The 16,841-nt window shown below is 30.6% G+C and overlaps 2 protein-coding genes across 2 annotated transcripts; one reads left to right on the plus strand and one right to left on the minus strand.

The window, feature by feature from the left end:
* Nucleotides 1-9,885: 9,885 nt before the first annotated feature.
* Nucleotides 9,886-10,683, plus strand: LOC120090117 (oleosin 18.2 kDa-like). Its single transcript, XM_039047629.1, has one exon. It carries the CDS (start codon nt 9,985-9,987, stop codon nt 10,519-10,521), a length of 537 nt encoding a protein of 178 aa, XP_038903557.1. The 5' UTR covers nt 9,886-9,984; the 3' UTR covers nt 10,522-10,683.
* Nucleotides 10,684-10,803: 120 nt separating this feature from the next.
* LOC120090116 (protein ANTHESIS POMOTING FACTOR 1) lies at nt 10,804-15,369 on the minus strand. Its single transcript, XM_039047627.1, has 10 exons — nt 15,209-15,369; nt 14,851-14,951; nt 14,524-14,633; nt 14,370-14,436; nt 13,778-13,877; nt 11,928-12,044; nt 11,717-11,854; nt 11,528-11,609; nt 11,218-11,267; nt 10,804-11,126 (listed from the first exon to the last, which is right to left on the minus strand). The coding sequence occupies exons 1-10, from the start codon at nt 15,275-15,277 to the stop codon at nt 10,947-10,949; spliced, it is 1,014 nt and encodes a 337-aa protein (XP_038903555.1). The 5' UTR covers nt 15,278-15,369; the 3' UTR covers nt 10,804-10,946.
* Between the last annotated feature and the right edge of the window lie 1,472 nt (nt 15,370-16,841).

Below are 16,841 nucleotides of genomic sequence, written 5' to 3' on the forward strand. Positions count from 1 at the left end.
CATAAAATGTTCATTTATTTGAACTCAATCAACCTAAATAATTTGATAACTTAATCTCAAAACTATCCGAACCGAATTGGATTGATAGGTTTTTTCGGATGATCTAATTTTTTGGGAAGAATTTTTCCGTTTGGGTGACAAAAACTAAAAAAGCCGACATATATCACTAAAGCAACACGCGTGATAACAGAAAATAGGTCACACATCGCAATAAAAATAAAATTTTCTTTTCGAATAACTAAATATATAAATAAAAGGAAAAAGAAAAAGTAAATGTGGGACCCACACCAACCAAGGTCCACCGAACCCTATGACCATTCCCTACCGTTACCTATTTGTCTTACGGCTGCGACACCAAGACGTGCCCTTCCTCAAAAAATAAAGTGTCCTAAAACTCAATTATAACAAATTTTTGGTTTAAACTTCAATTATATTTTTTCCCCTCCTTAGGCCCCCAAAAAAAGTTTGTTTCAATTTGGTTCATGTTATTTACCAACTTTATTAGGTTAAAATTTGCTTTAATTTCTAAATTTTTATAAAAATAACAATTTAATTTCTAAATTTTGGTCGGTAATGATTTAGTCTCTAAACTTTTAATTTTCTAACAATTTAATCTTTAAATTTTCAAATTTATAGCTATTTAATCTTTATTATAGATATTATTGTTAAGATTTAATGAGATTTCTTGCGTAAATAAATAGATAAACTAATTAGGGACTCACTATTCTTATAAAATACAAAGTCTACATTATTAAATAATAAAAGTTGATATCAAACTTTGACAAATTTTTTAACTTTAGGGACTAAATTGTTACAAGTTCCTATTTACGATGGTTAAATTATTACATATTAAAGTTTATGGACTAATTGTTGCAAAATCGAAAGTACGTGAAATTTGGCTAAAAATTGAATTTTTTTTTATTTTTTTAAACAGGAAATGGATACCAAACTAATCATTTATTCTCTAAAAAAAAATAATAACTTATACATTTATATAAATCGGCTAAGAATTGTATCGTTGAATAGTTAAAATAAATGAATTGAAAATTGTTAGTTGAGAAACTAGATTTAAAATGCATAAATACTAGGAGCTAAGGCATATATTTAACTTTTAAATTAAAAATATTATAAGGCTAAATTTATGTTTTTTTTGTCCACAATGTTTGAATATTTTCAATTCGGTCTCAATCTTATAAAAGTTTCTATTTTTTATTAAATAATATAAGATTGCATTTAAAAAAAATAATTGGCTACGAAAGAAGTTACTCGTGTATCTTAAAAAAATGGTCAGATTTCTTGATTTTTTTTAATGCAAGATTCTCAACATGTCCCATCAAGATTGTGTTTTTTAAGTTCACTCTTTTAGTTTGCATCACAACGAACATTTAATCTAAAAATAAAACAATTACTAAAAATGCTAAGAATAATAGTGTTTGATGAAAATTAATGAAACGATGAAAACGACAAAATCGAGATTAAAGTTAAAACACGTGAAAAAAAATTAAGAAAATTTTGAAATTGTAATTAGGGTTGATTTGATTGATGAGATGTGGAGGAATCCCCAATCCCTCATGGTGGGCTTCGCACATGCCTTCTAAACATAATTTTGATGTCGTTGTGTCCTATTTGTGTATTTTATTCATTCTTTTTCAAATTTCAAAATTTACCCTTCAAGTTTGTAATACTTGCAAGTATAATTCTGAATTTTAAATTATGAAAATTAAACCCTCAAATTTATATAATTATTTCAATTTCTCTAATGATGTAAGTTTGAAGGTCCAATTTTAACACTTAAGTTTGAATGTCTAATTTTAATACTTCTGTAAGTTTGAAGACTCATTTATACACATTTGAAAGTTTGATAGTACAATTGCAACTATCACCATACTTTAGAAATAATTTTTACTGTTTTTTTTTTTTCACACCTCATTATTAAATTCGAAGTATTTGATCATTTTAATTGATTCCATTTTTCTCCCCAAGGAAAAAAGGACTCCAAAAATTATGCTCAACCCTCACCTTTAATTTGTTGGTTTAAATTAAGCCAAACATTAGTATATCTAAAGAATAACTTACTTCCAAAGTAATAGTAATTATAATAACTTGAATATAATTCATTTGTGGTGGTTAAATATAATTACTTCTTTTATGAATAGTAATAAGTTTGAATCGTTTTATATATCACATTTATAGTTGAAAAATGTGACGTCTCACCCCTAATCGATTTAAAATAAGGTTAGGGTCGAGATAGGAACAAATTCACTTCATTTTTTTTTCAAGGAGGTGAATGAAGAACAAATTATTTTCCTACCCGACCATTGTCATTTCTAATCTCTTTCTTTACATTTGTGATGTAAATGTTTTATTAATAATATTTTTGGTTAATAAACTCTTATGGTCCTAAACAACCATTCATAGAAGTAACAATGTACTCTAGCTTGTAATTATCTAAATATTACGTTACTAAATCTTTATTGATTTAGTTCTTAAGCTTTATTATGAAACAATTTAGTCTTTCTCTTACTACTATAACAATTTAGTCTTTATATTTAAAATTTTGTAACAATTTAGTTCCAACTATAAAAAAAAATCATCTAAATTAAATGCAAAATTTCATTATGTAACGACTTAATCTTTCTAATTTACAAAAACATATTTGAGATCACTAATCAGAAACCAACCTATATATGAAATTTAAAATAATAATAATAATAATACAAAAACTAAATCCTGTCAAATTAAAGTAAAAAAATTTGAGATTAAATTGCTACTCCACAAATGTTAGGGTAAAAAAGTTTTTCTATTTTTATTTTTAAATTTTTTTTTCAGTGACTTGTACCAGTCTTTTCACTCTTAGATATGAAAAATAGTCAAGTTTACAGAAATATTCTAAAATAAAAATATGGTGGTTAAATGATTTGAGGTTGATTAAAAGAGATGATAGGAAAGAAAGTTCTTATAGCTTATCAGCACTATAGAATTTTGAACATTTTTTTTTATAAATGTTTAGTGAATAAAAAGATTCTTTTTATTAAAAAAAAAATAATAAAATAAAAAAAAAGAAGACCTCCGAAAATTATGCTCAACCTCAACTTTTGGTTGGTTTAAACTAATCCAACCATTTACCATTAAATAATGACTATTTGATTTGATCTGATATCAATTTTTTTTAGGGATTTTGTGTTTTTTTAAAAAAAATTTAAAAAACACTAACAATTTAGTCCATAAACTTTAGTTTATAACGATTTAGTTCGCAAACTTTCAATTTTGTAACAATTTAATCTCTTACATAAATAAATTTATCAAAATTAGGTGTAAATTTTTATTATTTTCTGACGTAGACTTTATATTTTATAAAAAAAATAATAAGTTTTCTAATTAGTTGATCAATTTGTTTAGGTAAAAAATCTCATATCTTCACACTAACTTTAATAATAGAGACTACAAATCTTAAAGTACAAGGACTAAATTGTTATATGGTAAAGTTTAGGGATTAAATTGTTACGAAATTGAAAGTTTAAGGACTAAATCGTTACAAATCAAAGTTTATAGACTAAATTGTTATTTTTATGAAAGTTTAGGGACTAAAAAAAATTTCTCGATTTGATTGTCGTGTCGTAAGAAAAAAAAAAGAATAGTGGAAGAATAAATCGTTAAAAGCCCCAAGTTTTTTTTTCTTTTAAACATACAAAAGGGGAAAAGGTCAAGTTTTTTAATGGAATATTTTGAATTTAAGATTGTGGTGGTTAAAAGGACTTGAGGTTGACTAAATGAGAAGATGGTGAAATTATGATTTATTATATTTTTCTTCTCATGATATGATTCCATGTATTTGATCATTTTAAGTAATTCATTTTTGTTAAGAAAAGACCCCCAAAAATTATGCTCTACCACACTTTAAAAAAATAATATAATATTTTGAGTCAAATATGTAGTATTAAAATTTTAGTTATTTGTTCAACTAGATTCCTACAAAAGTATGCTAATTCTCAATTCAATTCTTTTTTCTAAAAAAAAAAAATGATATTTCATGGAAAAAATGATATTTAGCTTTTGATAAGAAAAGTTTGTTGAGTGTTTTTTTTTTTAACCAGAATTTCGACTCTAGCAGTTAAGAAGATCGAAGAGTTAGTTAAATAAAACTATCAACTTTATTATTGAAGAAATAAAAATTTATGGGTCCCAGTTTAGACTTATATTTAATAATGTATAGGTTAAATATTTCATATCATTGATGAGAATGATTTATCGAAATTATTAGATGTAGAAAATGGCTTAGATGTATAGTAAGATATCGTATCAAAATAATTTTTTGTAAAATAAATTATAGAGGGAGAACTGTTCCTAAATAGTAGGATTGATGCATAGAAAGCTTTATATTTATTTTAAAATATAACCTTATTAAAATTCATTATCTTATCAAGTTTTCCATAATTACAAATAAATTTATATCCAATGATTATTGGTAACCAATACTTTGATCAAATTCTAATAAATATTTTTAAAATTATGCTTTGATTTTTTTTTTTTTAAGAAAAAATAAACTTTATATAAATATATATCTTAAATCGATGTGTTTTAAGCTGAAATTGGATTTATCAAAATAAAAATGAAATTGGAAGTGGTGGAATCTAAATAAGCTTTAGGCGGGCCGAGGTACTAGACATTAGGCCCATTTTTTGTTCCAATGTTACGGCCCAAATAGAGAATCTTGGAAATATTATGGCCTTTTTTTTTTCACTTCAATTTAGTATCTATATTTTAAAAGATTTTAATTTAATCTCATAAATTTTTACATTTTTATTTAAGCCATTTCTTTGCTAGTGAGTTGATAGAATTTTAGAGAATGAATTAAACCGTTTGATAGAAGAAAATTTGAAATATCTAGGGGTATTTCACTCGTCAATATGAGTTTAATTGAGTTGATAAAATTTACCGGCTCAATATTTGGTCCATCAACTTTAAATGTTGCTTGGGTTGAGTTGGTTATTTTTACCAACTCACTCCAACTATCTCTCCTCCATTATTTTCAATGGTTTCACCTATCAGCCACTACTAACGACTACCGCCGTCATACTTTGGCAACATACTCCAATGGCCAACTCTAATGGCCACTATCGTACATCCAACTCCAATGACCAACTCTGGGCTACGAAAACCACCTACAACTACTCCTATGAAGACTAGTCCATGATAAACTTCGGTGATAACCACTTCTAACCACCAACACTAACATTCACCTCAAGTGTCCAACTCCAATGAAGAACGCCTTCAATGATCAACTTTGACAATGACCTTCTCTAGTGACCAACTCTGAAAATTACCTCAGTGACCCAACTCCAACCACCAATTTCGTCGTTCATTTCCAACAACTAATTCGAATGACCAACTCAACCAATCATATACCAAAAGAAAAAAAATAATAGTAATAATAAACTCGATTGGAGAAAGTGTTTTAAATACAAATTTGAAATTATTAGTTTATAGTATTTAATAGTCATCTTTTATAACAATTTGATATTGATAGATTGTCTTAGAATGATCAGATCATCCTTATAGACTTATTTTTTTGCAGACATCCAAAGGACCGTCTTCTTCTTAACAGTCCCATCATGGTCTAAAAAGCGGTATTATTTGTATCTGCTTGGTAGTGACTAGCTTGACTATCTTATTGACCAACATCTTTTTGTATGCATGAAATTAGCTAATTCTTGGTTGTCTATATATATTTTTTTAACATGCAAATAGATCCCTTATAGCAACCTTTTTGTTGTGTATGTTCAACTCATAAATTCTACGACCACTAAAGTATGTTATAAGGTAGTATTTTGTCTATATTGAATGAAATTGTGAAATATATTAAGTTACAAAAAACTACACCATATATCCATAACTCAACTCTACACCTTAAACACAGACAATTATTATCAGCTTAACTCAACTATGCACTCGAAACACAAAGAATTATTACCAATTCAACTCAATCCAACTCTACGCGCCAAATGTAACCCTAGTAATTTCTTTTCCCAACATGAGTATAATTCACTCAAAGTTGAAGGTTTAGATCTATATACACTGATATTTGCTATACGAAAAAATATAAGAAATATGGAGGTGAAAGTAGAAGTTTCTAGTAACTTATTAGAAATTTAAAGGATGAATTAAGCCATTAAAGAGAGAGATGGTTGAAATTTTTGTCAACATTTTAGACCCGTCTGGTAATCATTTTGTTTTTTGTTTTTGTTTTTGAAAATTAAGTTTGTAGACACTATTTCTACCTCTAAATTTCTTTCTTTGTTATCTACTTTTCATTACTAAAAAACAAAATTAAAATTTGAGAATTAAAAAAAATAAATAAATAACTTTCAAAAACAAAAATAAAAAACTAAATGATTACCGGCCTTAATAATTTTGACAAAGAATTATAAATTTTCCTCACCTTGGTACCTCAATTTCTTCTTTAAGTTTCTACCAATTCACTTTGTATCATGTAATGTAAGCTTGTCATCGACCACGTGTTACATTAATGAATAAAAATGGTATAACTGAAAAATGTTGAAACAAAAGGAAATAATTTGAAACTTTCTTTTGTTTTTTTTTTTTTATATCAATTAGAGACTATATGTATTTTTTAAAAAATAATAACAATAATAACATTAAGCACTAAAGCATATAATTATCCATTTAAAAAAACATATTTTATGGATAAAAATATTCACATTTCATAGTACTTGCTGTGAAATTTGGATACCTATATTTTCAGTACATTCAACTTTCAATAAATCTTAGATTTGGTTTTAAATATTACTTTATTGTTGATTTTTTTAAAAAAAAAAAAATTGTTATTTATTAGTTTTTTTACTATAAATATTGAAAACATGTTTATATACTATATTTCTTGGCATGAAAAATGGTTATGGTTATTTAACGAGTTTCGGTAAATATTAACTTTGAGTGACTAATAATTTAAGATTTATTAAAATTATATGAACTAAAATTGAATAGTATAGGACCAAAATGGCATTATAATCATCTTTTTACCTTTCCATGTTGATAAAGGGGCAGCACTACCAATGTCAAAATTTTCAGTATTTCAACAACTTTATTATTATAATGTTCGATTTTTATTTTTCTTATAAAAGAAAACCATACATGAGATATACGACTTAATAAAAAGGCAACATCTAAATGTTCAAATATCATAGAGAACATTTTCTATTTATAATAAATAATATGATCATTTGAATGTAATGACTAAAAAATATATCTGAATATTGTTGGAGTAACCATTTATAGTATGTATGATAATCTCTCTGTGTCTTTTCTCCTAATAAGTTGAAATGCAATGCCCCAAATTTAATCACATTAGTGGAGTTATTAATGAGGATCAATATAGATTTGTTCAAAAGACAAAAGTAATAAAGTTGTGGCTAATATTGTGTATACCTCACAATTAGATTCATGATAGAGGTGGTGTATGTTCTAGAGAAGTGGAGTGTACAGATATTTCAATTTTATTCACTAGGATTAGTTAAAATCATATTTACTCAAATCGTGAATTTATCTGTTTTAATCGTAATTGTAACAACTAAAATAGACATCTTATTAAAGTTAGCATTTTTTTTTTTAATTATTCATAGCTTCTAAGAGTGTGTTTGGGATAAAGATTATCTTAGAAATGGCAATGGGATCGGGACGCGATGCACTCCCCATCCCCATTCCCATGGGGATTTTTAATCTTCGTTCCTGCTCCATTCCCCGTTTTGGAGGATTGGGGTTGGAGTCAGGTAATCCTCGTTTGAGAATTCAGGCTCCTGTAGGAAAAAATTCTCGTTGTTTATTTTACTAGATACAAATTCGAGGTATTTCTCTTGTAGTCTAAAATTGTCGACCGTATTATGATGGTCTTACCTAATAAGTTCTCCAATAATTGAAGTTCTTCGAGCTTTATATGATATTTTGTGCACTTTTGATTGAAATTATTTTATAATTTAAAATTAATTAAATTTAGTATTTACATTGAAATTATAAATTTTATATAAGAAATTAATATTAACGTTACATATATTTGTTTAATAATTAAAAAAACATCACTTTTTATAATAAAATTTAATTTATTATATTAAAAAAAATTAGAATTAGAAAAAAAACACTAAAATAGTAGCTATCCTATATATAATTAAAAACAATTGAGATGGGGGTGAGGTCGAGGACCGTCCCTTCCCCGACAAGGAACTCGATTTAAATTCTATTTTGACCCCATATCTAGTCAAACAGGGAATTCCCCATCCCAGACTATCCTAAGACTATAATAACTACATCTTGCTACATTCAATATTATTTTGTATTCCCCAATTAATTACAATTAACAATATTTTAAGACCTTAACAATTTGCTATAATATTTACTATTTACTGCAATTTTTACTATTTTACATTCATCATTTTTTTTTATTATTTACTAAAGTGTTTACTATTTATTTCTCAAACTAAAATAGTTTATACCTTAAATACATACTATTATAAATCAAACTAAAATAATCTACACACAAACTCCTAAACGTCTCCTAACTGGTTATATAAAGTGACAGTGTGTTCATCTTAAATTTATGTTTATTTGCTCTTGGTTGTTTGTTAAGTAGAAGAGAAATAGTTGCGATTTAGAAAGTAATATGGTATTATTTTTATTTCAAAAAATGGTTTCATCACTCACAAAATCACTCCTATCTCGTTTCTTGCTCACCAGAGTTGGTCGCATCGAAACTGCTCGCATGGACTCATCGTGCAAGAGAAGAAGACGTACAAAGGAGAAGAAGCCGAAGAAGAAGACAATGTGTAGAAGACTTTTCAAACCGAAGAAGAAGAGGAAAAAGAAAAAAGAATGACAATAATTCCACCCATAAGGTAATGGGCTACTCCTACAACACGTCCTTGGACAGTAACTTCACATGGTCATGACATCACCGAGACATTTTTTCAAGAACTGGATCATTTGCCATTTTAAACCTTTAAAATGGTCTTTTGTGCAATTAATCCAAAAAATGTAAGTCTTAAGTTTTGAAGGAAAAAAAAAAAAGAAGAAAGAAATAACTTTTCAAAACTTTTTATATATATAGAATCTGTCTAAAATCGCAATTCTTCTTTTAGAGAAGTGGAAAAAAATGGTGAAAAAGAAACATAATTTTTAAAACAAAATCATTATAGATTTCTGAGACCTAAATTTGAACCTTCATAGAGTGATATAGCCTAAAAGGAGATAAAAGGAGAATTCTCTCCAAGAATCAAGATTGTTGATCTTTTATTAGAATGAATAATGTGTTTCATACCGGAGGAAAAAAATCCTATTTATAGATTTTTACTACAAGTGGGAGTAAAAAGGGAATTAACCTAGAATATTACCTACTTATCCAATTAATCCCTATTCTTTCTACATCATAGAGTTAGTCATATTTTTTAAATGTAATTAGTTAACTTTAATATTTTAAAATGTTGAATTATGCAGTTGACATTTAACATGTCAACTAAAATTAAAATTAGAGATATCTTATCTCGTTAAAAATAGTCATCTAGTTTGAATTCACCAACTTCCCCCAAAATTTATCTTTTATAAGCCTTCACTATTCTATTTCACACCTAAATAACCCTTTGTCACTTTCCTCTCAACTAAAATTTACTGCCATAAAATTAGAACATGGGAACCAAAGCCATTCCCCTAGAATAAAAATTGACTTGACATAAAATTTACTGCATCAGAAAGAAACAGACGATTGTGTACAAAGATTTGTACAATTCTTCATGCACACTGCAAAGTTGCCATTTATCTATCTATCTAAAGTTTATATCTTTTGTGTATATATAAAAATTTATATATATCGTTTATAGGTTCTAAGTGAAACTTGTTCCCCATGCAAAGCCCCTACTCACCATCTCACATGTTACGTGTCACCATTTTGCCAATCCCACCTCCGTATAAACACCATCCAATATGCCTTTCTTCCTTCATTCAAATTTTCTTTTCTTTTTTTCCCATTCACTCAAAGCAAAAATGGCTGATCGTCCACAACCACACCAACTCCAAGTCCACCCGCAACGCCGCTACGAAGACGTCGGAGCCAAGGGACGAGGAGGCCCTTCAGCCTCCACAATCCTTGCCGTTGTAACCCTCGTCCCCCTCGGCGGCTCGCTACTAGGACTTGCTGGTTTGACGCTGGCGGCCACACTATTTGGCTTGGCTGTGTCTACCCCGGTATTCATCATCTTCAGCCCCATTCTAGTGCCAGCAATCTTGACCATTGGTCTGGCTGTCCTTGCCTTTTTGACCTCGGGGGCATTTGGGCTGACGGCTCTCTCTTCGCTCACATGGGCTTTCAACTACCTACGTCGGGCGACCGGGTTCATGCCGGACCAGATCGACCAAGCGAAGAGGCGCATGCAGGATATGGCTGGTTATGTGGGGCAGAAGACGAAGGACCTGGGGCAGGAGATTCAAAGCAGGACCCAAGAACAAGGGAGGAGGACGTGAATGGAGGAAGATAAAGGGAAATGGCTGAGTTATGTTTGAGTCCTGTAGCCATGTCAATGTCGGAATTGTATGTGTTTCGAGTGTTTTCTTTTGAGTATTCCTAGGATAGTTCACTTTGAGCTACTTCTAGAATGCTAGCTTTGGTTTGCATTTCTACTATTTCAGTGTACTGCTGCTTGCTTCTCTCTCTCTCTCTCTCTCTCTCTCTCTCATTACTTATTAGACATGCATTAGCCGTTAAACCTATTTTCTGTCTCTTCTCTAACATGACACAAATTCCCATATCAAACTAGAAAGCAAAATTTATATTTTAACTTAAAAACAAGTCAAGTACATAAACTGTAGATGACCTACGTAAACTAAGGTTTGTAAGAGTTCAGTTGGTTGTTTGATAATCCAAAGAAGAGAGCGTGTACGAATGGCTTTCATTGAGATATATGTTCGGCTTGAGAATGAGAATTGAATTCCATACCCGACTCGCCTGTAGACTTGGAAGTGTTGGGGATCCAGAACGTAAGTACAGTGGATGCAGCAACAAACATGACTCGGCGAGGAGCCCATTTCAAGCAATAGGCAACGCCTATGTGACTGTTCCAGCTTGCAACCTACAATTACAATTTGATGAAAGCACGACATGAGGACGCTCCTTTCCACAATGAAAACTAGAAGGCAGTAAACATTGAGATGAATAGGTACCTCAGCACGCTTGTTAATGTTCCACGCATGCAAGGTTCCATCTCCCGAGCCTTCAGCACAAATATGAACACTGTTTAGTAATGAATTTTGGGGGGCGGGGGAATTATAATGGGATTCCGACCCGAATATTACTGTATTTTATTTTTAAACGAAGCCATTGAACAACGTCTAATAGGATTTGCTTGTTCAAAAGCCAAAAGTATGAACGAAGTGGGGGATCATTTAGAGGTACGGCAACCGAGTATAATGAAAACAAGAGTATTGGCAGTTGAGAAACGGGATTTTCGGAAGCAAGCCAAGTTTTTATTACCTGATACGACGTACTGACCATCTGGGGTAAAGGTAGCCTCTATGGTTGTGTTGGGCGATGGTTCCAAGCTGAACCCACATTGCTGTACGGGATACAGGATCGGTACGCAGGGAAGAACATAGAGAACGTTTATTCTACCTCTGTAAATTAGCAAAATAGTGATTTCAAATTCCAAACATGCAGACTAACCTTCTCTCCTCCATATGCATCAAGAACATATATATTGTTATTTGTAGTGGTCAAGAGCATAGATTTGCCATCGTTACTAAATTTGATATCAAAGACCTCAGCCATATCTCCACCAACTAAGAAGGTATCGAAGGGTCCCTGCATATGAATGGTGATCAACTCGTGCTAAAAACGACATCAAGAAACGACGTAATGTTTCTCCAGTATGAACCTTGTCGTAGGAACGTGAATCAAACAACTTAATAGCACCTCCTTCCATTGCCACAGCAAACACAAGACCTTGTTGGTCATAAGCGACGGTAGGCCTGCCACGTAAGCGAAGAATCCCCTGCAAACTATGAGAAAGTAAGCACAATCATATTCGTGCGAATGATGAAACTGCAATCAAAACGCCATTGAGAATTTCAATTTTGGGTCTTGCCCATTCAACCAGAGCGTCCATTTTCTTCTACTCGCGTGCGTTAGAATAATGCGTGGGTGTAAAATATGTAAAATATAAAATTCCTGGGACCCAATTATTTCAATGTTCTAGCAGAGCTTGATATAAACTACCCATTATACTTGCCAAATCAACACTTGCGAGATGAGGCAAATATTAGAATACTCCACTATGTTTCAACCTCGTTATGAAGCATAGACACAAATCCATTACCATATCGAGGATAGTCATTTTTAGATATAAATTTTTATACATTCCACTATGTTTCAACCTCGTTATGAAGCATAGACACAAATCCATTACCATATCGAGGATAGTCATTTTTAGATATAAATTTTTATACATTACCATATCCATTACCATATCGAGGATAGTCATTTTTAGATATAAATTTTTATATGCTTTTTAATAAATGTAAATTTAACATAAAGATGCTAAATGTAATCCACCAAAAAGCATAAAATGCCAATTTAATAACTTAATATTGAAGACTCAAAGTGAAATAATTGAAGTATAGAAATGAAATGAAATGATGAACTTCATAGTTGAAGTTTGAAGTTCGAAGAAATGGGAAAGAAAGGCGTGAGATATTTTGAAATCTTTTATTTATTTTCTTTTGGGCTGGTTTTTTTATGGATTAAAATGGGCTTAAATAAAATGAGCTTAGGCTAGACATTTAAAACCCGGAATCAATTTGAAGGTTTAAAAAAAAGTTTGAAGTATCTAGAAGGGAACACACATATCTAAAATTAAAAAAATGAAAAAATACTCGGATACTTTAGATCATGTATCAGACATGTATCCCCCATATATTTGGACGTATCAATACCAGATATGTAATGTATCTTATATCAATTCCCTACATAATTTGAAGTATCTATACTTCATATGACCTAACTCAAATCTACCATCCAGTTTCAATCTCATCCGATTGTTGGGTTTGAGACCTAGAAAGCAACGGTTTGTTTTCTTCTAGAGCTCTTTGCAATGCGGAAATGCTCGTGTCTCCTTTATAAGTAAATATATGGAAGGGGAAATATCTAAGAAGATTAAGTTCTTCTTATGGGGGTTTAGTCATCGTTGTATATAACAACGCCCATAGTGGAAAAGGATCTCTTTTTCTCCAAACTGGTGCCTCCTTTGGAAAAAACATAATGAAACACTACAGCACCTGTTCATTTATTGTCCTTAAGCGGTATCTTTTTTGGAGGATTTTATTGACTGATTTTAAATGGTCCGCTGCATTACAGAGAGATCCACGTTCATTAGTTGAAGCTCTTTTGATCAGTCACCCGTCCAAGAAGGAAGGGAAGTCTTATGGCTTAAGCCGCTTAACCTTACTGGGGTCTTCTTATGGTCTGTATGGAATTATTTTTTCATAAGAGTCTGTATGGAATTATTTCAACGAAACCGACAGCTCATTTTCTTCTTTTCACGTGCATTTGTATACTTCCAGTGTATTATACTTTGAAGGTATTGAGGGGGCTGTTTGGGATATGTAAATATTTATGCTTCTATCTAGGACAGAAGAAATAATCTAGCATTATATGGAGTTCCACCTTCAAAGGAAAATTTTTCTAAAGAAAACTGAAAGTGTAAATACATGATAATCTGAAACCAACCTGGCAAGCATTTACACGAAGATCCCATATCCTGACACTGTGGTCGAGAGAACCTGACATGAAGCTGTCATTGATTGGGGACATGCAGAGAGAAACGACCCTGCAAATCGAAAGGAAAAAGTGGAACAAAGGCTGGTCATTTTTCCTATAGTTTATAAATGGAATTCTGAAAGCCGTTGAGAAGAGTTATTGAAATCTTCTCGGGGTAAGCAGAATAGAGAATTTCAAATTAGTCTATTGCATGCTGCCACAGATTGTGGATATGGACACGCAACTCAAGAAAATCACTTTAAACATCCCCCTGAATAAAATCACATCCAATCTAAGAAATTTAAGGTAAGGTATACGCTAAAGGCTCGAATTGGACAACTTTTTAGACACTAGGCACATTTTTTTTCTAGTGTAAAACCAAGGAAAAAAATAAAAGAATACATGGAGACATAAAAATATTATAGTCCACAAAAGAGAGACAATCTACGTAAAAGAGAGTAAGAACTAAGAGTGTAATTACAAACAAGACTAGGCACATTAATTTCTTCAATTGAATAGAACATATGCTTTCTTCATATATCGATTAGCCATTAGATTGTACCTCTCTTTGTGTCCTTTGAAGTAGCGAAGACATCGGTTGTCATACATTGATAGGTATCGCAATGACTCTGAAGAGACAAACAGAATAAATGCAGTTAGTATTTTAAAGTCAGTAAGTACCATAGAAATTTCAAGCACCCAAGGAATTTACGTACCTCCAGTAGTATCTAAATTGTATCTTGAGGAGCATATAACAGAGCTTGGGTGGTGGGTAAAGCATATACGATCAGCACCATGCTTTTTATGAAATGTGGTCTTGAGTAACCTAAAAATTTTAGCCAGATGGATTAAACTAAATCCCGTTAATCAGATTATAAACGAGAATATGGAACAAATGGAGAATTCTCAAATTTCCAAAGGTTTAACAACAATGTCATCAAAAGAGTTGAGAGATGTCGATGATTCAATGTATAAACAATTGGAATGCTGAAGTGAAGTCATTAACTAATACATTAAATAACGTAAGCCTATAAAAATCTCACCTGGCATTCGCAATATCGTAGAGTCGGACTGAATCATCCTCGCTCGCCGTTACCAGCAAATCTTCCTTGCGATGAAAATCCAGAGAATTTATCTTCCCAACCTGCAAGCAAACAATACGAACTTATAGATGAAGAAAAACAGTACTAAATCGTAATTCTCCCTATCTGTACTTCTTTTCTCAGTAGGGACACTCTTCGCATGCACTCGGATAGACTAGAAACTACAATTCCAACGCCGCGAAAGTAAATTTTTGCAACCATTTGTTGAATTCCAATGCCAGAATCTTCAAATAACCAGAGATTAACGGAAGAAATAACAGGGAAGTAAGATGATGATTGGAGGGTAAGCGAATCTCACGAAGTCAGAGAAGACAGCTCCGATTGACATGCTGCGCACCGTGCCATCGTCGAGCTCGGTGAGCGCCATCTCAACGCGGCGGAATGCTGTGGCTTCGCCGTTCTGAGTTCGAAGACTCTTTGGGGGCCCCCTTTCGACTCCGATTCGGGTTGGGGTTTTACGCCAAACCCTTTATATATATATAATATTTATTTATTTATTTATTAAAAAAATACTGAGATCTCAATTTATGTCAACTTAGTTCCTAAATTTTATTATTCGAGATTGAAGTTTTGTTTTAATTTAGTTTTTATATTTCAAGAGTTTAAATTTATTTTTTTACTAAATATTCCTTTCAGTATTTAGTTACTATTTATTACTTGATTTATTTAAAATACTTATAATTAATTAAATTTCATGATTTTTTTATAACTCAAATTGATTTTTATTATTTATTACTTAATTTAATATAATTAAATAATTGTAATTAATTAAGTTTCACTTTGACTATTAATATTAGTTTTAAAGTTTTATTTCGAAATTATTTTTAATTAATTTATCAGACTTAACGGAATAGGCTAAGGTTAGTTTCAATGACAAAAAATTGAGAATAAAAGTGTTAATATTGAAATATTTGTACGAAATTAAAATAAGACTGGGTATAAACTTATGATGATAAAGGTATTTAAATCAATGCAAGATACTTCATCGATTGCCACATAATATTTCAATATAAATAAAAATCCAAAGTGGAAAATTAAAATCAAGATTTTATTATTTTTCTTTTTGAAAAGAAAAATCAAGATTTTCTATTTTTAAAAAACATATGATAAATATTTTTAACTTTTAACCGTGCAAAATGGCTCTAGACTATATATTGTATAAAAGTTAGAATTAAGTATTAAAACTGTATAATATATAGGGGTCGTTTGAATTAACTTGAAAATAAAATGTTTTTTTTTTAAAATCATTTTTCAAAAATGTTTTTTATAAAGAAAAAACAATTAAAATATATTTGAAAAGTTGTAGTATTAAACACTCCAATTTGTCTTGAATTACTTGTTTTTTAATTTAAAGACAAATCTACTGTAAACATACCAAATATATTGAGTATATTAGTTTTCTGAATATATTATATAAATACGAACCAAGATAAAGGACATAGTTGTCGAAATTAGGGATTGGACGAGTCAATTAGGTCATGAGTCTTTCTTGTTTGTCCTTGTACGTGGCGGGACTACTCATTATGATATGAGGTACTTCTAACTTTATGAGTTGAAATTTGAAGTAATTTTTTTGTTTTTATACGAACGACTCTTTTTTGGGGCCAAATGAAAGAGGGTATCTTTTTTAAATTGAATGAAAAGTGGCATCTTGCTTGTGTCAGCATCCCGTGAATTTACTCGTTCGACTCTAAAACTCGTCCATACTCTGTAATTTATGAGTTTTCTTGATACTCGATCCTCTATACTTTGTGGTCGATGCTTGATGTTTTACGCTTTATACTTTATGCTATATGATCTATGCTATATATTAGTTACATGCCACTCGATCCTCGATACTTTATGCATTACACTATATATGCTCTATGTTGTATGCTTTGTGCTATATACTAGCTACATGCTCCATGCTCCATGCTCAATTCAGAAGTTCA

This window comes from Benincasa hispida, chromosome 11, assembly GCF_009727055.1.
Source record: "Benincasa hispida cultivar B227 chromosome 11, ASM972705v1, whole genome shotgun sequence".
NCBI classification, from domain to species: domain Eukaryota; kingdom Viridiplantae; phylum Streptophyta; class Magnoliopsida; order Cucurbitales; family Cucurbitaceae; genus Benincasa; species Benincasa hispida.

Excerpts from the sequence above, each read along its gene's own strand:
- LOC120090117 (XM_039047629.1), top strand. The coding sequence starts at position 9,985 with ATGCCTTTCTTCCTTCATTCAAATTTTCTTTTCTTTTTTTCCCATTCA.
- LOC120090116 (XM_039047627.1), bottom strand. The coding sequence starts at position 15,277 with ATGGCGCTCACCGAGCTCGACGATGGCACGGTGCGCAGCATGTCAATC. Across the intron at positions 11,855-11,927 it reads ATTCACGTTCCTACGACAAG|GGACCCTTCGATACCTTCTT; the intron begins GTTCATACTGGA and ends ATTCATATGCAG. Across the intron at positions 11,610-11,716 it reads ATGCATATGGAGGAGAGAAG|CAATGTGGGTTCAGCTTGGA; the intron begins GTTAGTCTGCAT and ends TATCCCGTACAG.